Source organism: Haliotis rufescens, unplaced genomic scaffold (assembly GCF_023055435.1).
Source record: "Haliotis rufescens isolate VD_foot unplaced genomic scaffold, xgHalRufe1.0.p SCAF_9, whole genome shotgun sequence".
Taxonomy (NCBI): domain Eukaryota; kingdom Metazoa; phylum Mollusca; class Gastropoda; order Lepetellida; family Haliotidae; genus Haliotis; species Haliotis rufescens.
In genome coordinates this window covers 1,686,014-1,708,921 of record NW_025964383.1, presented here as the reverse complement: position 1 = coordinate 1,708,921, position 22,908 = coordinate 1,686,014, and the positions used below count along the sequence as shown (strand labels likewise).

The window sequence follows — 22,908 nt, the reverse complement described above, 5'->3', positions numbered from 1 at the left end:
TCCTCACATCATGAGGAAATACCTTCTATCTATGCCGACCAGAAGTTGCTGATACATCCTCACATCATGAGGAAATACCTTCTATCTATGCCGACCAGTAGTTGCTGATACATACATTTCATGAGGAAATACCTTCTATCTATGTCGACTTTTCACAAAGAATATTAACACATCCTTCACCAAGGCTACTAGGACTCAGTGTTTACCAACCCCATATCAACCCCTTACACAGCATATATTCCCTTACACAGCATGACACTGTTCTTACGGGCTCAGGAGTTGGAGAAAGACTATGATTTATTATGACCTTCAGAGTCATACAACTGGACACAACAATCAGACAAGCTGTCCTGGGATTGACCATGTTGCGTTCTATTAATTAAGCGATGCTCTCTCACCTCAAGAACCCAAAATCCAACTGCGAGGGTATGCTACTGTCAGCTATGGCTAGCCAGCAGAAGTGTTAGGATCCATTTCTGACCAAATCAGTTCCGCTTCAGCCGGACTTACACTGTTAAATCACTTGGTCTAAGTGGTCGGACCTCTACACAAAGCCTTTCTCACATCAACCTTGGGATTCACCTACTATCTTCAACGTTCAGATCTGTGGCATCAATATAGAATTTGTACAGCATTCCAAGGACCAGATGCTAATTAAATCTGTCCAAACTATGAACTCTATGTTCAAACAGTACATTCAAAAGACCACCTTAGAGAGCTGGTTCTCCTGAATACGGTAGGCTGAGGACAAGAAATTCTCCGCCTACAGAGGAGGTAAGTCGTCATCATGAGATCTGTTTGGTTGTGGCCGCGACTCCAGAGGAGGCCGTCACTACCGCTGATGAAGAGGTACTTTTGGGCAATTGGGTTCTCCCACCCCCAATCATTCAAGTACAACAATCATCCATAGGTGGAAGGCTACAAACATATATGAGAAATTGGGACATCCTACTCAACCCATTTGTTACAAACATTCTAAAGAAAGGCTACAGTCTGTCGGTACCTACGGCACCCTCTCTGGAGAAGAGGCAGTGATCCAGGCTATCAACCCTCTATTGAGATACCAGTTTCTCATGATCAGACCGGACATCTCAACAGTGGCCTTCTACATAAATCCCCAAGGGACAGCTATGCTGCTGAGGTTTACCTTTTAACTATTTCAGCCCACAGACAGTCTAAATCTAAACATAAAGGCATGACACATACCTGGAAGTTCAAACGTACTAGCCAACGCCATCAAAACAATCTCCAATCTTTACCCAGAAGCATTCCAGCTGGCGATAAGACAAGGAGGTTGCCCATCAGTGGACCTATTCACAACCAGATTCAACAATTAAATGAGTACCCTCGTTTCCCAAGTTCCAGACCCTCTAGCATCTTACCAGTGACACTTACGAAACCCTTAGGAGAGACATTTGAACATCTGACACAGAAAACTTTGTTTTTACTCTCCTTAGCTACAGCTGCCAGAATGTCACAAGTCCATGCCATAGATTTCAGCCGCACTAGATTCGTGACCCTTACTGGTTGCTGAACAGTTGACAGTACATTACCAAAGGTAACTAAAATCAAACTCACCCAAAATCAGGCAGATTTGTAGACGTCAGGTTACTGACCCATAACCACCATTTGAGAGTCCATGCTTTCCAGTTGAACTATATAGTTCAGAAAATGGGTGATAATGATTGTGTCAAGATTATGACCTTTTCTTAACACGAGAACCCTTCTAAGTAAGCTGGAATAGAATTTTATGCACACTGACAAAATCCATGAAATCTCTTGATTTACTCTCAATCACGGAGGTGGTGCCCCACTGCAGACTGATATCCAAGAAGATTAAAAAGAAACCATGTTCTTTTTCTTATTGAACGGATCATAATCTGAATCAAGTATAAGATGGATCCCACCACCAACCGTGGGATTCAGGCAATTAGTATTAGTCAGGAAAAGGTAAAATATGTATTTTTTAGGGTAGAAGTATCACTTATACTGATCATGACTCATACACTAAAGCGCCCTCCCAGCCATCCTCACTTTCAGTATACATGTTTTGGCTGTTACGGGTAAGCCAAATGAGAGAGTGATGAGTGTACTGGCTTGGTCAGGTGCTTCCGGTGTGGCTGAGGGGTGTGTTCTGGTGAGATTTTGATCTCTGTTCTTGGGAACACAGCACAGGAGTTTCCACTACCTTTGCGGAATGAGATGAAATAAGCAATAAGTGTGAGTCGGGATAAGTATAAATGATATTTTTACCCTTTAACATACATTTTCACAGAATTTTAATGCAATAATATTAAGCAATTATTTCAGAAACTAGTATTTTACCTGGAATAATATTTTCGAATATTGTTTTCTTTTAGTTGCGTCATTTTTTCTATATTTCAAATAATAATAGCCGTAAGCAGAGCTCTTAGACACTGCTGATTGCACTTACTTCTTTCAGTTTGGCCAGGCACGTTTGAATCTTCCTGCGAAAACATGTTGACATATATAATAATCAAACCATGACATATACTCAACAACAAAAGTTCCTGTCACACCAATATTTTAGTGTATTTTTCAAACAAGTTAAGTTTGGTTTTCAATATTGTAGTACATGTATGGAATCAAGTCACAACTGCTACAGAAAAGCATGCATTCCATGCAAAAGTTGACTTTTATGCAAGCCCCATGCATTTCACTACCCAAGAATGGGTATAAAAACATGGGCGTTAACGGGATTCAATATGCATTTTTAGCATCGTGCTGACAACAACCACTCAGAAAAACAACAAAATTATGCAATTATTCAACATTCCGAAATGCAACGCCCGTCCGAAAATGAGCGTCTGCGAGCTATTGGTATGCTTGAAGAAGGATCGAGTCAATGTGATGTTGAAAGACAATGTAACGTCCACAGAAACACCATTTGGTGTTTATGGCAACGTTGGCAACAGACGAATGCAGTCACAGACCATCCTCGGAGTGGCAGGCCAAGCGTAACCAATATTCAACAAGACAACTGGATTCGAACAACACACCTATGAAATCGATTCTAGCCAGCAACAGTGACTGCAAGAAGCATCCCTGGCCTTCGACGAATATCTTCACAAACCGTACATCGTAGCCTCAGATGTGCAGGGATTGTCGCCAGAAGACCCGCCAGACGTCCCATTTTGACAGGAATACCGTCAAGCACGTCTACAGTGGTGCAGACAGCATCTACGCTGGACGGCCATGCAGTGGGGACAAGTTCTATTCACTGACGAGTCTCGTTTTCACCTCAGCCACAGCATTGGACAGATTCAAGTGTACCGACGTCGAAGTGAACGTTACGTCAATCATTGTGTCATGGAAGAAGATTGGTTCGGGGGCGGCAACATGATGGTATGGGGTGGGATTACAGCAAGACAGAGGCGCGTTTGATAGTGTAAGGGGGAAATCTCAATGGACAGCGCTACCGCGACGAGATCATCAGCCCTGTTGTTCTACCGTTTTTGCGTCGTCATGGCCCAGGCCCACACTTTCAACATGACAACGCCCGACCTCATATTGCTCGACTTGTTCAGGATTCTCTTCAGCAAAACAACGTGAATGTCATCCCCTGGTCGGCTCGCTCCCCTGATCTCTCACCAATCGAGCACATGTGACTTCGACGTCAACCACGTCGTCCACAGACACTCCAGGAACTTCGAAACATGCTCCAGCAGATATGGACAGATATCCCACAGGACTTTGTGCGACGCCTGGTCCATTCCATGAGACAAAGATGTGTAGCTTGCATCGCAACCAGAGATGGACACACACGCTATTGATTTGTAAATTGACATTTTGGCATGTTCTTGTTTTTTTATGAAATCACGCATATTGTCTGAAGTCAGTATGGCAAATTAAACCATTTGAACACTTATGGGAGGCTTTTATCTGTTGCAAACCGAAATTGTCTCAGATTTGGTAAAAAACATAACTCTGCATTAAATCTTATTCAATGTCACAGGAACTTTTGTTGTTCAGTATATATGGCTTTTAACGAGTCATGTATGGCAATTATTAAATACTGTTTATCTGGAAATTAATGCGTCTCCAAATCAATACGACTGCTGACCCCTAGCCAAAAATGCGACTCAATATCAATGCGTCTCCCCCCACCCCATCCCCTGGGTGGAATGATACATATCCTTACCTTAATGCAACCTATCCTTAATCAATTCAAACAGCAAATACAAATACACCGCTTATCAAGGCTGAGTAGAGCACTTCCGTAAAAACAATCAACAGTGATTTCCTAAAAACAACAAACAGTTAATATGTTTACTCTGTTGACTGGCATTAAGGAAGTTCAAAGGCAATATAATAATTGAACCAACAACAGTTCACTGATTGGTATGCGGAGAAGGTGTCAACAAGCTTGGCACGAGTGGGTAGAACTCTTGACCCCAGCAGTGAAAACTCACTGGATGCCCATTGTGCAATTCCTATTCTTTGAATGACATTGTTATATACTTGTTACAACTGCTGCTCAATAAACCGTGTTTGTGTTTATATTCAAGTTGGTATTTCCGCTATCCAAAGTGTGCAGTGTGTCTGTCTTATTGTTGATAGTCATTTAGAGACATATATATGTGAAGTTAATTAATGCGAGCAAAGACCACTAGCATTTTTTGCGTTTAATTCATGCTCGCGTTAATTTCAAGCTTTACAGTATGTATCCATTCTCTGCCAACTAAGGTTCGTTTCAAGGCATCAATAGTGCTAATCTGATCATGATTGCTGTAAATAACAGTGAGTCGATGTGAGCTGATGATCATTTCACCAAAACTAATGTAAAACATATTGAATGAAATTTTGAATAAAATTAATAATTGATTACAAGCATAAGTCTAGAAAACCAGTGACCACTATTTATGACAAGATAATGTAATAAAAGGTCTAACTTACGTACTTCAGTAGGATTTGTTGACATGGTATGTCCGGTGTTATGTGCTCATAGTGATGTCTTACGTACTTCAGTAGGATTTGTTGACATGGTATGTCCGGTGTTATGTGCTCATAGTGATGTCTTACGTATTTCAGTAGGATTTGTTGACATGGTATGTCCGGTGTTATGTGCTCATAGTAATGTCTTACGTACTTCAGTAGGATTTGTTGACATGGTATGTCCGGTGTTATGTGCTCATAGTGATGTCTTACGTACTTCAGCAGGATTTGTTGACATGGTATGTCCGGTGTTATGTGCTCATAGTAATGTCTTACGTACTTCAGCAGGATTTGTTGACATGGTTTGTCCGGTGTTATGTGCTCATAGTAATGTCTTACGTACTTCAGTAGGATTTGTTGACATGGTATGTCCGGTGTTATGTGCTCATAGTAATGTCTTACGTACTTCAGTAGGATTTGTTGACATGGTTTGTCCGGTGTTATGTGCTCATAGTAATGTCTTACGTACTTCAGTAGGATTTGTTGACATGGTATGTCCGGTGTTATGTGCTCATAGTAATGTCTTACGTACTTCAGTAGGATTTGTTGACATGGTATGTCCGGTGTTATGTGCTCATAGTAATGTCTTACGTACTTCAGTAGGACTTGTTGACATGGTATGTCCGGTGTTATGTGCTCATAGTAATGTCTTACGTACTTCAGTAGGACTTGTTGACATGGTATGTCCGGTGTTATGTGCTCATAGTAATGTCTTACGTACTTCAGTAGGACTTGTTGACATGGTATGTCCGGTGTTAGGTGCTCATAGTGATGTCTTACGTACTTCAGTAGGATTTGTTGACATGGTATGTCCGGTGTTATGTGCTCATAGTAATGTCTTACGTACTTCAGTAGGATTTGTTGACATGGTATGTCCGGTGTTATGTGCTCATAGTAATGTCTTACGTACTTCAGTAGGATTTGTTGACATGGTATGTCCGGTGTTATGTGCTCATAGTAATGTCTTACGTACTTCAGTAGGACTTGTTGACATGGTATGTCCGGTGTTATGTGCTCATAGTGATGTCTTACGTACTTCAGTAGGACTTGTTGACATGGTATGTCCGGTGTTATGTGCTCATAGTGATGTCTTACGTACTTCAGTAGGATTTGTTGACATGGTATGTCCGGTGTTATGTGCTCATAGTAATGTCTTACGTACTTCAGTAGGATTTGTTGACATGGTATGTCCGGTGTTATGTGCTCATAGTAATGTCTTACGTACTTCAGTAGGATTTGTTGACATAGTATGTCCGGTGTTATGTGCTCATAGTAATGTCTTACGTACTTCAGTATATTTGTTGACATGGTATGTCCGGTGTTATGTGCTCATAGTAATGTCTTACGTACTTCAGTAGGATTTGTTGACATGGTATGTCCGGTGTTATGTGCTCATAGTGATGTCTTACGTACTTCAGTAGGATTTGTTGACATGGTATGTCCGGTGTTATGTGCTCATAGTAATGTCTTACGTACTTCAGTAGGATTTGTTGACATGGTATGTCCGGTGTTATGTGCTCATAGTGATGTCTTACGTACTTCAGTAGGATTTGTTGACATGGTATGTCCGGTGTTATGTGCTCATAGTAATGTCTTACGTACTTCAGCAGGATTTGTTGACATGGTATGTCCGGTGTTATGTGCTCATAGTAATGTCTTACGTACTTCAGTAGGACTTGTTGACATGGTATGTCCGGTTTTATGTGCTCATAGTGATGTCTTACGTACTTCAGTAGGACTTGTTGACATGGTATGTCCGGTGTTATGTGCTCATAGTGATGTCTTACGTACTTCAGTAGGATTTGTTGACATGGTATGTCCGGTGTTATGTGCTCATAGTAATGTCTTACGTACTTCAGTAGGATTTGTTGACATGGTATGTCCGGTGTTATGTGCTCATAGTAATGTCTTACGTACTTCAGTAGGACTTGTTGACATGGCATGTCCGGTGTTATGTGCTCATAGTAATGTCTTACGTACTTCAGTAGGATTTGTTGACATGGTATGTCCGGTGTTATGTGCTCATAGTAATGTCTTACGTACTTCAGTAGGACTTGTTGACATGGTATGTCCGGTGTTATGTGCTCATAGTAATGTCTTACGTACTTCAGTAGGATTTGATGACATGGTATGTGCGGTGTTATGTGCTCATAGTAATGTCTTACGTACTTCAGTAGGATTTGTTGACATGGTATGTCCGGTGTTATGTGCTCATAGTAATGTCTTACGTACTTCAGTAGGATTTGTTGACATGGTATGTCCGGTGTTATGTGCTCATAGTAATGTCTTAAGTACTTCAGTAGGATTTGTTGACATGGTATGTGCGGTGTTATGTGCTCATAGTGATGTCTTACGTACTTCAGTAGGATTTGTTGACATGGTATGTCCGGTGTTATGTGCTCATAGTAATGTCTTACGTACTTCAGTAGGATTTGTTGACATGGTATGTCCGGTGTTATGTGCTCATGGTGATGTCTTACGTACTTCAGTAGGATTTGTTGACATGGTATGTCCGGTGTTATGTGCTCATAGTAATGTCTTACGTACTTCAGCAGGATTTGTTGACATGGTATGTCCGGTGTTATGTGCTCATAGTAATGTCTTACGTACTTCAGGAGGATTTGTTGACATGGTATGTCCGGTGTTATGTGCTCATAGTAATGTCTTACGTACTTCAGTAGGATTTGTTGACATGGTATGTCCGGTGTTATGTGCTCATAGTAATGTCTTACGTACTTCAGTAGGATTTGTTGACATGGTATGTCCGGTGTTATGTGCTCATAGTAATGTCTTACGTATTTCAGTAGGATTTGTTGACATGGTATGTCCGGTGTTATGTGCTCATAGTAATGTCTTACGTACTTCAGTAGGACTTGTTGACATGGTATGTCCGGTGTTATGTGCTCATAGTAATGTCTTACGTACTTCAGTAGGACTTGTTGACATGGTATGTCCGGTGTTATGTGCTCATAGTAATGTCTTACGTACTTCAGTAGGACTTGTTGACATGGTATGTCCGGTGTTAGGTGCTCATAGTGATGTCTTACGTACTTCAGTAGGATTTGTTGACATGGTATGTCCGGTGTTATGTGCTCATAGTGATGTCTTACGTACTTCAGTAGGATTTGTTGACATGGTATGTCCGGTGTTATGTGCTCATAGTAATGTCTTACGTACTTCAGTAGGATTTGTTGACATGGTATGTCCGGTGTTATGTGCTCATAGTAATGTCTTACGTACTTCAGTAGGACTTGTTGACATGGTATGTCCGGTGTTATGTGCTCATAGTGATGTCTTACGTACTTCAGTAGGACTTGTTGACATGGTATGTCCGGTGTTATGTGCTCATAGTGATGTCTTACGTACTTCAGTAGGATTTGTTGACATGGTATGTCCGGTGTTATGTGCTCATAGTGATGTCTTACGTACTTCAGTAGGATTTGTTGACATGGTATGTCCGGTGTTATGTGCTCATAGTAATGTCTTACGTACTTCAGTAGGATTTGTTGACATGGTATGTCCGGTGTTATGTGCTCATAGTAATGTCTTACGTACTTCAGTAGGATTTGTTGACATGGTATGTCCGGTGTTATGTGCTCATAGTAATGTCTTACGTACTTCAGTAGGTTTTGTTGACATGGTATGTCCTGTGTTATGTGCTCATAGTAATGTCTTACGTACTTCAGTAGGACTTGTTGACATGGTATGTCCGGTGTTATGTGCTCATAGTAATGTCTTACGTACTTCAGTAGGATTTGTTGACATGGTATGTCCGGTGTTATGTGCTCATAGTAATGTCTTACGTACTTCAGTAGGATTTGTTGACATGGTATGTCCGGTGTTATGTGCTCATAGTAATGTCTTACGTACTTCAGTAGGATTTGTTGACATGGTATGTCCGGTGTTATGTGCTCATAGTAATGTCTTACGTACTTCAGTAGGATTTGTTGACATGGTATGTCCGGTGTTATGTGCTCATAGTAATGTCTTACGTACTTCAGTAGGATTTGTTGACATGGTATGTCCGGTGTTATGTGCTCATAGTAATGTCTTACGTACTTCAGTAGGATTTGTTGACATGGTATGTCCGGTGTTATGTGCTCATAGTAATGTCTTACGTACTTCAGTAGGATTTGTTGACATGGTATGTCCGGTGTTATGTGCTCATAGTAATGTCTTACGTACTTCAGTAGGATTTGTTGACATGGTATGTCCGGTGTTATGTGCTCATAGTAATGTCTTACGTACTTCAGTAGGATTTGTTGACATGGTATGTCCGGTGTTATGTGCTCATAGTGATGTCTTACGTACTTCAGTAGGATTTGTTGACATGGTATGTCCGGTGTTATGTGCTCATAGTAATGTCTTACGTACTTCAGTAGGATTTGTTGACATGGTATGTCCGGTGTTATGTGCTCATAGTGATGTCTTACGTACTTCAGTAGGATTTGTTGACATGGTATGTCCGGTGTTATGTGCTCATAGTAATGTCTTACGTACTTCAGTAGGATTTGTTGACATGGTATGTCCGGTGTTATGTGCTCATAGTGATGTCTTACGTACTTCAGCAGGATTTGTTGACATGGTATGTCCGGTGTTATGTGCTCATAGTAATGTCTTACGTACTTCAGTAGGATTTGTTGACATGGTATGTCCGGTGTTATGTGCTCATAGTAATGTCTTACGTACTTCAGTAGGATTTGTTGACATGGTATGTCCGGTGTTATGTGCTCATAGTAATGTCTTACGTACTTCAGTAGGATTTGTTGACATGGTATGTCCGGTGTTATGTGCTCATAGTAATGTCTTACGTACTTCAGTAGGATTTGTTGACATGGTATGTCCGGTGTTATGTGCTCATAGTAATGTCTTACGTACTTCAGTAGGATTTGTTGACATGGTATGTCCGGTGTTATGTGCTCATAGTAATGTCTTACGTACTTCAGTAGGACTTGTTGACATGGTATGTCCGGTGTTAAGTGCTCATAGTAATGTCTTCGCGTTGGGGCAAAACATCACAACTCGTTGTTGTTGTGTATTTTGCATACTTCCCTCTACACAGCTGTAAGTTTTTTAAAGACGTGTGCTCTTTACTCAAGAAAATATGTTATAATATGTTTTAGTCCTTAAGAGGGACTATTTTACTGGCGGGAACCATAATAAAAATAAATGTTTTTATGTTTATTTATTGCTTTGACCGGAGGTTTATCTGTAGGGGCGGCCTAATTCATCATGTTAAAACAGACATCACTACATATTGAAAAACAAGGTCAAGTTTAATTACTGGATGGATGGATGGATATTTAAAAAACATAAAAATCTGACACAATCTGAACAACTGATTCTGATTTGGTGTAGTAGAACCTAGAATCTTCTGCAATCACTCTGCAACCAGCAAATGCTGACATGATGAGTTTTCTCCCTTCACATGGCTGAATTTTCATTAGAAGCCTGGCATGGTGGACGTTCATTGGAGAACTCATACAAAGTGAAAGTCAGTTCTTAGAATTTGTTATGTCACTATTTTTAACCTCGAAGGATGAAGCGTTAAATCTACACACAATTCTATTTAAAGTGGTCCATGTGACTTCATGTTTTCACTGACAACTGAGTACTGAGAGGTGGCATCTCACATGGACCATACAATACCTGGACCGTGTTCTGTTGAGATGCAACTGAGAGGTATCTTACATGGACCATACAATACCTGGACCGTGTTCTGTTGAGCTGCAACTGAGAGGCATCTTACATGGACCATACAATACCTGGACCGTGTTCTGTTGAGCTGCAACTGAGAGGTATCTTACATGGACCATACAATACCTGGACCATGTTCTGTTGAGCTGCAACTGAGAGGTGGCATCTTACATGGACCATACAATACCTGGACCGTGTTCTGTTGAGCTGCAACTGAGAGGTATCTTACATGGACCATACAATACCTGGACCGTGTTCTGTTGAGCTGCAACTGAGAGGTGGCATCTTACATGGACCATACAATACCTGGACCGTGTTCTGTTGAGCTGCAACTGAGAGGTATCTTACATGGACCATACAATACCTGGACCGTGTTCTGTTGAGCTGCAACTGAGAGGTATCTTACATGGACCATACAATACCTGGACCGTGTTCTGTTGAGCTGCAACTGAGAGGTATCTTACATGGACCATACAATACCTGGACCGTGTTCTGTTGAGCTGCAACTGAGAGGTATCTTACATGGACCATACAATACCTGGACCGTGTTCTGTTGAGCTGCAACTGAGAGGCATCTTACATGGACCATACAATACCTGGACCGTGTTCTGTTGAGCTGCAACTGAGAGGTATCTTACATGGACCATACAATACCTGGACCGTGTTCTGTTGAGCTGCAACTGAGAGGTATCTTACCTGGACCATACAATACCTGGACCGTGTTCTGTTGAGCTGCAATTGAGAGGTATCTTACATGGACCATACAATACCTGGACCGTGTTCTGTTGAGCTGCAACTGAGAGGTGGCATCTTACATGGACCATACAATACCTGGACCGTGTTCTGTTGAGCTGCAACTGAGAGGTATCTTACATGGACCATACAATACCTTGACCGTGTTCTGTTGAGCTGCAACTGAGAGGTGGCATCTTACATGGACCATACAATACCTGGACCGTGTTCTGTTGAGCTGCAACTGAGAGGTATCTTACCTGGACCATACAATACCTGGACCGTGTTCTGTTGAGCTGCAATTGAGAGGTATCTTACATGGACCATACAATACCTGGACCGTGTTCTGTTGAGCTGCAACTGAGAGGTGGCATCTTACATGGACCATACAATACCTGGACCGTGTTCTGTTGAGCTGCAACTGAGAGGTATCTTACATGGACCATACAATACCTGGACCGTGTTCTGTTGAGCTGCAACTGAGAGGTGGCATCTTACATGGACCATACAATACCTGGACCGTGTTCTGTTGAGCTGCAACTAAGAGGTATCTTACATGGACCATACAATACCTGGACCGTGTTCTGTTGAGCTGCAACTGAGAGGTATCTTACATGGACCATACAATACCTGGACCATGTTCTGTTGAGCTGCAACTGAGAGGTATCTTACATGGACCATACAATACCTGGACCGTGTTCTGTTGGGCTGCAACTGAGAGGTGGTATCTAACATGGACCATACAATACCTGGACCGTGTTCTGTTGGGCTGCAACTGAGAGGTGGTATCTAACATGGACCATACAATACCTGGACCGTGTTCTATTTGGCTGCAACTGAGAGGTATCTTACATGGACCATACAATACCTGGACCGTGTTCTGTTGAGCTGCTACTGAGAAGTTCAGACAGGGATGTTAAGGCTGAGGTTCTGATTTGGTTAAGATGTTGTTTAAATTTTAACAATACATTTGAAATTGTGACTATTCAGATTGATTTCATTAATAAAGGCAGGGTGGAAAAGGTTTCATGAGAACTGTTTAAAGTGCATCACTTTGTCTTGCTACAAAAGGCCTCACTTTATTTAAATGTGATTATGTATTGATCCAGGTCATGTGGAATGACTCATGGCACAGCCATGTCTGATGGTGCACAAAGAGCAAATTTGCTAAACAAAACTATGCATCATCACTAAGAAACCACTGGAGATGAGTGCAGATGTACTGAAGCACTTCCGGAGGTTTCAAAGGAACAATAGCGTCAAATGATACTGACAAGATTCCCACTGAGGTGATCTGCTTCACATGTGTTCTGGTGTGAAGAGGGAGAGACCACCACAAGCTTGTTTGGGTATGCGTCATTTGTTTTTAGCAGGCATAATCCTGAAATGTTACTTGAATGTACTGAGGAATTGTCAAAAATATGTTGTTACTAAATAGTGAAGGAACATTTGACCTGTTCACCTGGAACTGAAAATGTGTAGTATCAGGAACAGAGGGTGGTGCTGGTGTGTAGTCCCAGGAACAGAGAGGGGTGCTGGTGTGTAGTCCCAGGGACAGAGGGTGGTTCTGGTGTGTAGTATCAGGGACAGAGGGTGTTGCTGGTGTGTAGTATCAGAGACAGAGGGGGGTGCTTGTGTGTAGTCCCAGGAACAGAGAGGGGTGCTGGTGTGTAGTATCAGGGACAGAGGGTGTTGCTGTTGTGTAGTATCAGAGACAGAGGGGGGTGCTTGTGTGTAGTATCAGGGACAGAGGGTGGGGCTAATGTGTATTATCAGGGACAGAGGGTGGTGCTGTTGTGTAGTATCAGGGACAGAGGGTGGTGCTGGTGTGTAGTATCAGGGACAGAGGGTGGTGCTGGTGTGTAGTATCAGGAACAGAGGGTGGTGCTGTTGTGTAGTATCAGGAACAGAGGGTGGTGCTGGTGTGTAGTATCAGGGACAGAGGGGGGTGCTGGTGTGTAGTATCAGGGACAGAGGGTGGTGCTGGTGTGTAGTATCAGGGACCGAGGGTGGTGCTGGTGTGTAGTATCAGGAACAGAGGGTGGTGCTGTTGTGTAGTATCAGGAACAGAGGGTGGTGCTGTTGTGTAGTCCCAGGGACAGATGGTGGTGCTGGTGTGTAGTCCCAGGGACAGAGGGTGGTGCTGGTGTGTAGTATCAGGGACAGAGGGTGGTGCTGGTGTGTAGTATCAGGAACAGAGGGTGGTGCTGTTGTGTAGTCCCAGGGACAGAGGGTGGTGCTGGTGTGTAGTCCCAGGGACAGAGGGTGGTGCTGATGTGTTGTATCAGGGACAGAGGGTGGTGCTGGTGTGTAGTATCAGGGACAGAGGGTGGTGCTGTTGTGTAGTATCAGGAACAGAGGGTGGTTCTGGTGTGTGGTATCAGGGACAGAGGGTGGTGCTGGTGTGTAGTATCAGGGACAGAGGGTGTTGCTGGTGTGTAGTATCAGGAACAGAAGGTGGTGCTGTTGTGTAGTCCCAGGGACAGAGGTATGGTGCTGGTGTGTAGTATCAGGGACAGAGGGTGTTGCTGGTGTGTAGTATCAGGAACAGAAGGTGGTGCTGTTGTGTAGTCCCAGGGACAGATGTATGGTGCTGGTGTGTAGTATCAGGGACAGAGGGTGTTGCTGGTGTGTAGTATCAGGGACAGAGGGTGGTGCTGGTGTGTAGTATCAGGGACAGAGGGTTTGTGTGTGTGCTGTTGTGTAGTATCAGGGACAGAAGGGGGTGCTGATGTGTTGTATCAGGGACAGAGTGGTGCTGATGTGTTGTATCAGGGACAGAGGGTGGGGCTGATGTGTTGTATCAGGGACAGAGGGGGGTGCTGATGTGTTGTATCAGGGACAGAGAGTGGTGCTGATGTGTAGTATCAGGGACAGAGGGTGGGGCTGATATGTTGTATCAGGGACAGAGGGTGGGGCTGATGTGTTGTATCAGGGACAGAGGGGGGTGCTGATGTGTGGTATCAGGGACAGATGGTGTTGCTGTTGTGTAGTATCAGGGACAGAAGGGGGTGCTGATGTGTAGTATCAGGGACAGAGGGTGGGGCTGATGTGTTGTATCAGGGTCAGAGAGTGGTGCTGATGTGTTGTATCAGGGACAGAGGGGGGTGCTGATGTGTGGTATCAGGGACAGATGGTGTTGCTGTTGTGTAGTATCAGGGACAGAAGGGGGTGGTGATGTGTAGTATCAGGGACAGAGGGTGGGGCTGATGTGTTGTATCAGGGACAGAGAGTGGTGCTGATGTGTTGTATCAGGGACAGAGGGTGGTGCTGATGTGTTGTATCAGGGACAGAGGGTGGTGCTGGTGTGTAGTCCCAGGGACAGAGGGTGTTGCTGGTGTGTAGTATCAGGGACAGAGGGTGGGGCTGGTGTGTAGTATCAGGAACAGAGTGGGGTGCTTTTGTGTAGTATCAGGAACAGAGGGTGGTGCTGGTGTGTAGTATCAGGAACAGAGGGTGTTGCTGGTGTGTAGTATCAGGGACAGAGGGTGGTGCTGTTGTGTAGTATCAGGGACAGAGGGTGGGGCTGGTGTGTAGTATCAGGAACAGAGTGGGGTGCTTTTGTGTAGTATCAGGAACAGAGGGTGGTGCTGGTGTGTAGTATCAGGAACAGAGGGTGTTGCTGGTGTGTAGTCCCAGGGACAGAGGGTGTTGCTGGTGTGTAGTATCAGGGACAGAAGGGGGTGCTGATGTGTAGTATCAGGGACAGAGGGTGGGGCTGATGTGTTGTATCAGGGACAGAGAGTGGTGCTGATGTGTTGTATCAGGGACAGAGGGTCGTGCTGATGTGTTGTATCAGGGACAGAGGGGGGTGCTGATGTGTGGTATCAGGGACAGAGTGGTGCTGATGTGTTGTATCAGGGACAGAGGGTGGGGCTGGTGTGTTGTATCAGGGACAGAGGGGGGTGCTGATGTGTGGTATCAGGGACAGATGGTGGTGCTGGTGTGTAGTATCAGGAACAGAGGGTGTTGCTGTTGTGTAGTCCCAGGGACAGAGGGTGTTGCTGGTGTGTAGTATCAGGGACAGAAGGGGGTGCTGATGTGTAGTATCAGGGACAGAGGGTGGGGCTGATGTGTTGTATCAGGGACAGAGAGTGGTGCTGATGTGTTGTATCAGGGACAGAGGGTCGTGCTGATGTGTTGTATCAGGGACAGAGGGGGGTGCTGATGTGTGGTATCAGGGACAGAGTGGTGCTGATGTGTTGTATCAGGGACAGAGGGTGGGGCTGGTGTGTTGTATCAGGGACAGAGGGGGGTGCTGATGTGTGGTATCAGGGACAGATGGTGTTGCTGTTGTGTAGTATCAGGGACAGAAGGGGGTGGTGATGTGTAGTATCAGGGACAGAGAGTGGTGCTGATGTGTTGTATCAGGGACAGAGTGGTGCTGATGTGTTGTATCAGGGACAGAGGGTGGGGCTGGTGTGTTGTATCAGGGACAGAGGGGGTGCTGATGTGTGGTATCAGGGACAGATGGTGTTGCTGTTGTGTAGTATCAGGGACAGAAGGGGGTGCTGATGTGTAGTATCAGGGACAGAGGGTGGGGCTGGTGTGTTGTATCAGGGACAGAGGGTGGTGCTGATGTGTGGTATCAGGGACAGAGGGTGGTGCTGATGTGTAGTCCCAGGGACAGAGGGTGGTGCTGGGGCTGGGGCTGATATGTTGTATCAGGGACAGAGGGTGGGGCTGGTGTGTTGTATCAGGGACAGAGGGTGGTGCTGATGTGTGGTATCAGGGACAGAGGGTGGTGCTGATGTGTAGTATCAGGGACAGACGGTGGTGCTGATGTGTTGTATCAGGGACAGAGGGTGGTGCTGATGTGTAGTCCCAGGGACAGAGGGTGGTGCTGATGTGTTGTATCAGGGACAGAGGGTGGGGCTGGTGTGTTGTATCAGGGACAGAGGGTGGGGCTGGTGTGTTGTATCAGGGACAGAAGGGGGTGCTGATGTGTGGTATCAGGGACAGAGGGTGGGGCTGATGTGTTGTATCAGGGACAGAGGGTGGGGCTGGTGTGTTGTATCAGGGACAGAAGGGGGTGCTGATCTTTGGTATCAGGGACAGAGGGTGGTGCTGATGTGTTGTATCAGGGACAGAGGGTGGGGCTGGTGTGTTGTATCAGGGACAGAAGGGGGTGCTGATGTGTTGTATCAGGGACAGAGGGTGGGGCTGGTGTGTTGTATCAGGGACAGAGGGTGGTGCTGATGTGTGGTATCAGGGACAGAGGGGTTTGTGTGTGTGCTGTTGTGTAGTATCAGGGACAGAAGGGGGTGCTGATGTGTAGTATCAGGGACAGAGGGGTTGCTGACTTTGTCAAAACTAGATCACATTTCAAAATAGCAATCACGAATCTGTGACTACAAAGATTGCTGTTTGGTCACTAGGTTCAAGATTCACAAATATCCTTAGGCCTTGATCATATGTCCTCGGGGAAACTGACACAGATATTGTTTTAGTGCACAATGACGAAAAGTGGCCCATTCAAAATCTGTAAACTTTTGACCCACTGTAGATACAACTTGGAAGTAAATCTACTATACTAAATGTACTGGCTCTGCTTCATGCAATTGTCCCAAAATTACTTTACTAAATGTCCTGGCTCTGCTTCATGCAATGGTCCCAAGATTACTATACTAAATGTACTGGCTCTGCTTCATGCAATATTCACGAAATTACTATACTAAATGTACTGGCTCTGCTTCATGCAATGGTCCCAAGATTACTAAACTAAATGTACTGGCTCTGCTTCATGCAATATTCCCGAAATTACTATACTAAATGTACTGGCTCTGCTTCATGCAATGGTCCCAAGATTACTATACTAAATGTACTGGCTTTGCTTCATGCAATGGTCCCAAGATTACTAAACTAGATGTACTGGCTCTGCTTCATGCAATTGTCCCGAAATTACTATACTAAATGTACTGGCTCTGCTTCATGCAATTGTCCCGAAATTACTATACTAAATGTACTGGCTTTGCTTCATGCAATGGTCTTGAGATTACTAAACTAGATGTACTGGCTTTGCTTCATGCAATTGTCCCGAAATTACTATACTAAATGTACTGGCTCTGCTTCATGCAATATTCCCGAAATTACTATACTAAATGTCCTGGCTCTGCTTTATGCAATGGTCCCAAGATTACTAAACTAAATGTACTGGCTTTGCTTCATGCAATGGTCCCAAGATTACTAAACTAAATGTACTGGCTCAGTTTCATGCAATGGTCCCGAAATTACTATACTAAATGTACTGGCTCAGTTTCATGCAATGGTCCCGAAATTACTAAACTAAATGTCCTGGCTCTGCTTCATGCAATGGTCCCAAGATTACTATACTAAATGTACTGGCTCAGTTTCATGCAATGGTCCCGAAATTACTATACTAAATGTACTGGCTCTGCTTCATGCAATGGTCCCGAAATTACTAAACTAAATGTACTGGCTCAGTTTCATGCAATGGTCTTGAGATTACTAAACTAAATTTACAGGCTCTGCTTCATGCAATGGTCCCGAGATTACAATGCTAAATGTACTGGCTCTGCTTCATGCACTGAAATGAAGTCACGACATAACAAAGTAACTCACTTTTTGTGTTCGCGTTTTTGTGCCTGCCTATGTTATGATGGGTATGAAAAGAGCATGGATAGAGAACGTGTCCCAATGTTGATGTGGTGAGCAGCGGGTGGAGGAGTGACAGACAACCATGTTGATGTGGTGAGCAGCGGGTGGAGGAGTGACAGACAACCATGTTGATGTGGTGAGCAATGGGTGGAGGAGTGACAGACAACCATGTTGATGTGGTGAGCAGCGGGTGGAGGTGTGACAGACAACCATGTTGATGTGGTGAGCAGCGGGTGGAGGTGTGACAGACAACCATGTTGATGTGGTGAGCAGCGGGTGGAGGTGTGACAGACAACCATGTTGATGTGGTGAGCAGCGGGTGGAGGTGTGACAGACAACCATGTTGATGTGGTGAGCAGCGGGTGGAGGTGTGACCGACAACCATGTTGATGTGGTGAGCAGCGGATGGAGGTGTGACCGACAACCATGTTGATGTGGTGAGCAGCGGGTGGAGGTATGACCGACAACCATGTTGATGTGGTGAGCAGCGGGTGGAGGTGTGACAGACAACCATGTTGATGTGGTGAGCAGCGGATGGAGGTGTGACCGACAACCATGTTGATGTGGTGAGCAGCGGGTGGAGGTATGACCGACAACCATGTTGATGTGGTGAGCAGCGGATGGAGGTGTGACCGACAACCATGTTGATGTGGTGAGCAACGGGTGGAGGTATGACCGACAACCATGTTGATGTGGTGAGCAGCGGATGGAGGTGTGACCGACAACCATGTTGATGTGGTGAGCAGCGGATGGAGGTGTGACCGACAACCATGTTGATGTGGTGAGCAACGGGTGGAGGTATGACCGACAACCAAGTTGATGTGGTGAGCAACGGGTGGAGGTATGACCGACAACCATGTTGATGTGGTGAGCAACGGGTGGAGGTATGACCGACAACCATGTTGATGTGGTGAGCAACGGGTGGAGGTGTGACAGACAACCATGTTGATGTGGTGAGCAGCGGGTGGAGGTGTGACAGACAACCATGTTGATGTGGTGAGCAATGGGTGGAGGTGTGACAGACAACCATGTTACACTTAAAATTAATTATTTGAGGTTTAAATTATTGCCTTTATTGTCCCCCACCACGAAGTGGAAGGGGAATAGGAATGGGTTCTGTCCGTCTGTCCGACTGTCAATCTGTCCATCCATTTGTCCGTCATGTTTCATTTCCGGAGCAGAAAATGAGAGATATCTTAACCAAACTTGGCACATAGATAGTTCTAGTGGTGAACTGGTTCATTTTGATAGTTTGGATTTTTGGAAAATTTCTTTTTTCGATTGGAAAACGTGACAATTACAATAGGAAGTAAATTTAAAGCCCAGCCTGGTCAAGTGTATTCAATGCTCAGTAGAGTCAAATCAAGGAAACGCCTAAAACTTGTAGGAACACAAAATTGAAGTAAACGAAAAAGCATTGGATGAGATGACAAGAATGCGGAATGAAAGACTGTGTCCACTTGGACACACCCTGTAGAGAACAGTCATGGCGATGGTGGCTCAAGGTGGCACACTTGAATGTTCGATCACTCAATGCTTATTTCGAAGATGTGAAGAATGATAAGTTTGTGGGTGTGGTTCACATCAATGATTACATCGAAAAAGACAAGGATATCAAGTATATACAGGAGACACTACATGGTATTGCTGTTTCAAGGACAGTGTACAGCTATGTGATGTAATGTCATCTCGCAGTATTGATTACATTTCCTTTCTTGTTCTCAAGTTCAGGATTGCTTGTGTGTATGTTCCTCCCAAAGTGTCATGGACACGGTTGTCACATTCACTTACTGGTTTCATGCAGAAACTTCAGGAACTCTCCAAGCAGCCTAAATGCGAACATGCCCTAGTTTCTGGGGATTTCAACTGTGAAACTTGGAAGATTTCTTTAATGTGCAGAAAATGACTCAACTCACTCACTGTCTTGGAGCTACACTGGACTTGTTGTTTACTGATTATGCCAGTGCTGTAGCATTCCAGACTCCAGTCTACTACTCAGATCATCAGATGATTGGTGCTGTACTTCTCAGTACACCTCATGATAACCCCTGCTCTCAATGCTCTCTAAGTAAAGTAAGAACTCCCTTATTTCTCTCATTATTGTAATAACACAACTCCTTACAAATACAGTTGCATATTCTGTCATAAACTGCAGATGGCAAAAAACCCACCAGTAATAACTTTTTTAGTGCTGCAATTATGCCATTTACGAAAAGGTCCAGTGAACATAGTTCACAGGAGCTAATGCCTTGCACACAATGGACATGTCATATTGGCGGGGGATGTGAGTATGTCCTGCTTGTTTTTCTGGAGTTTACCTCCCCTTCTCCATGTATATTGGCTACTATATGAACAAACTTAACTTAATGTGCCCCATGGCAAGGATAGTATTGCTGTTTACTTATTTGTACTTTCAAATGTATGTGTCAATTTAATGGAATGGGTATGCTTAGTGGGCACAAGGCTATACTACCTAGATTTCTGTTTGACATTCGAGGGAAGGCTGTTGATGTTTTTGACTCACAAACTGCCTTTCTTTGTTACAGCTGGAGAAACTGAAGACTGAGGAAACCCTTCTGGAAGAACTCAAGAGCCTGTCTGTCAGATGACCTTCTGTCTAGGTCAAGGTTAGGAACATTGTGGCATTGCTCAGAGAACTAAGATGATAAACAAGAGGACACTTTCTGGAAGGCCAATTGCTTGTTGCAGTCTGTTGCCTTTATCTTATATCTATGTATGTTGCAGTGTTTGTTTACTCAGAGATTGTGTAGGAACTGCTCTGATATTCAGCTGAAAGACCAAGAAATAAATTAAGTTGTCTCTTTATATCTCTTTGTATCTCACATAGGAGGGTTTTTTTGTTTGAACTATAAGAATTGAGATAGATACAATTCAGTTGCTAGCATCAGGTATTTATTGGATCATCACAAGCATTCTCCAGATGACTGTCTCAGCAGTATGGGTCTGAGTGGTCTAAAAAAAATTTTCTAACACTTTCTCTCACGAGAACAAACCACATTTTTCACCAGCTGAAAGCTAAGAAATGCTCAAATAAGGCTATGAAACCAGAACATGGTAATGATCAAATAAAGACACAGACAGTTTTGATTGGTCTTTCCAATGATTTCATCTAATCACTGACAATTTCATCATATCTAAGAAGTTAATCACTTACACTGTAACAGATCAGTATGGTAATGGTACCCTTGATGTTTAGATTACCAGCTGCGTGATTGAGTATGTATATTAACAAGTTTTACATGGGATACAAATTGTGTTAGCCAGATCAGAAGTTCAGTTCAAGTCCAGACAAGTGTCATGAGCCACAACAGACATATTGACCATTTCATAAACCAGTTGGCATTTGGCTGTTGTTTGGTGGCTATCAAGATTCCTGGAGTCCATTGTGTGAAATATAGAGTCTCGATTGGTCGGATGTTGTAGAGCTGCTTGCTTTTGAGTAATTTGAGGTTTTCTGTTGCAGCATCACAGAGGTATGCCAAGAAATGAATATGAGACCATCATATTTTATGAAAAAATCAGAAGTAGGAATAAGAACTCATTTTTTTATGGAGTTATTGTTTGCTGTTTATTGCCAGACCTATTTTGCCCTTGTAAACAAAAAAATAAAACCAAAAACTCTTGTTTGAGTGAAAATGTGTTCAACAACTTTTGCTTTGTGTTTTTGTTAATCTCTTATTTGAAGACTACATGTAGGAGTGTAAGCTGACCAGATATTATTGTTTGTTTTCTCCTGCCTCTCGGTTTTTTGATCCAGAAAATCGGTGAAGCAAGGCAGTCAGTTTGTTTAGCCCAAATCATTATTTACATTCGTATTCTCTTGCAGATGAAAAGGGGATGAAAACAATACAGCTGGCAGGTTATATTGCCAAGTTTCTCAGAGAATAGTTTGTTAGTGTGAAGGATTTATCTGAGCTGATTATGGGAGGAATAGCAGACAGACTGTATCTGCAGACATTTCTGTTTTGTATTTATTTGTCATGCTCTGTACCATAATGTACATAAACCAGTTGAGATAAACAGTGGGGTTTGTTGCTTGTGAATGTACTCAACATAAAAAAAAGTCAGTTCCAAATTTTATGATATATTCTTACTGTAGCAATTCCATGTTGTCTGACTTGATCGGAAAATGGTGAAGTGATCCAAGATAAACACAGGGGCCAAAGGGAGCATTATCAGACACAATTCAACAATGTCTCCTCGCTGCTCAACTCCACTGTATGTGGGACCAAGTTTGAAACTGACAATGATGTTTTCAGTTGGCCCGGCAACATCAGCATTGGCGATGTGCTCAGTGCTGTCAAGTTGTCTTTTTGAAGAAGTCTTGCTACCATCTTTATCATGCTGACAGTCATGACATGTTAGGCGTTGCCGTTATGACCCGTAACGCTGATTGCTGTGTCATTCAGGCTAACGGATGGATTGTGGAAGTGTGACTGGTTGCAGAGCCACTTCATCCATTCCATCAGGGCGCCACGATAACATGCAGTCAACTGCGTCACCAAGCCTCACCACCTCATCCACACCACCTCATCCGTACCACCCCATCCACACCACCAGGGCACGATAACATGCAGTCAGCCACATCACCAAGCCACAACACCTCATCCACACCACCAGGACATGATAACATGCAGTCAGCCAAGTCACCAAACCACAACACCTCATCCACACCACCAGGACATGATAACATGCAGTCAGCCAAGTCACCAAGCCACAACACCTCATCCACACCACCAGGACATAACATGCAGTCAGCCAAGTCACCAAGCCACAACACCTCATCCACACCACCTCATCCACACCACCAGGACATGATAACATGCAGTCAGCCAAGTCACCAAGCCACACCACCTCATCCACACCACCTCATCCACTCCACCA

At 43.9% G+C, this 22,908-nt stretch overlaps 1 protein-coding gene across 4 annotated transcripts in view; it reads left to right on the top strand.

Annotated features, from left to right (window-relative positions):
• The window catches only part of LOC124110381 (eukaryotic translation initiation factor 2A-like), a 71,859-nt gene extending 49,815 nt beyond the window's left edge, over nucleotides 1–22,044 (top strand). Inside the window, exons 1-3 of one of the 4 annotated variants that reach the window (XR_007219735.1) lie at nucleotides 7,433–12,734; nucleotides 20,550–20,630; nucleotides 21,851–22,044. Coding sequence is in view for 2 of the 4 variants with exons in the window: in XM_046469701.2 (XP_046325657.2) it covers nucleotides 20,550–20,612 (63 nt within the window). In the remaining 2 variants the exon portion in view is untranslated. Of the gene's footprint in view, nucleotides 1–7,432; nucleotides 12,735–20,549 lie in introns of those variants that run through there. The other 3 variants (XM_046469701.2, XR_007219734.1, XM_046469700.2) reach the window with 3 other exon arrangements.
• The last annotated feature ends 864 nt before the right edge of the window (nucleotides 22,045–22,908 follow it).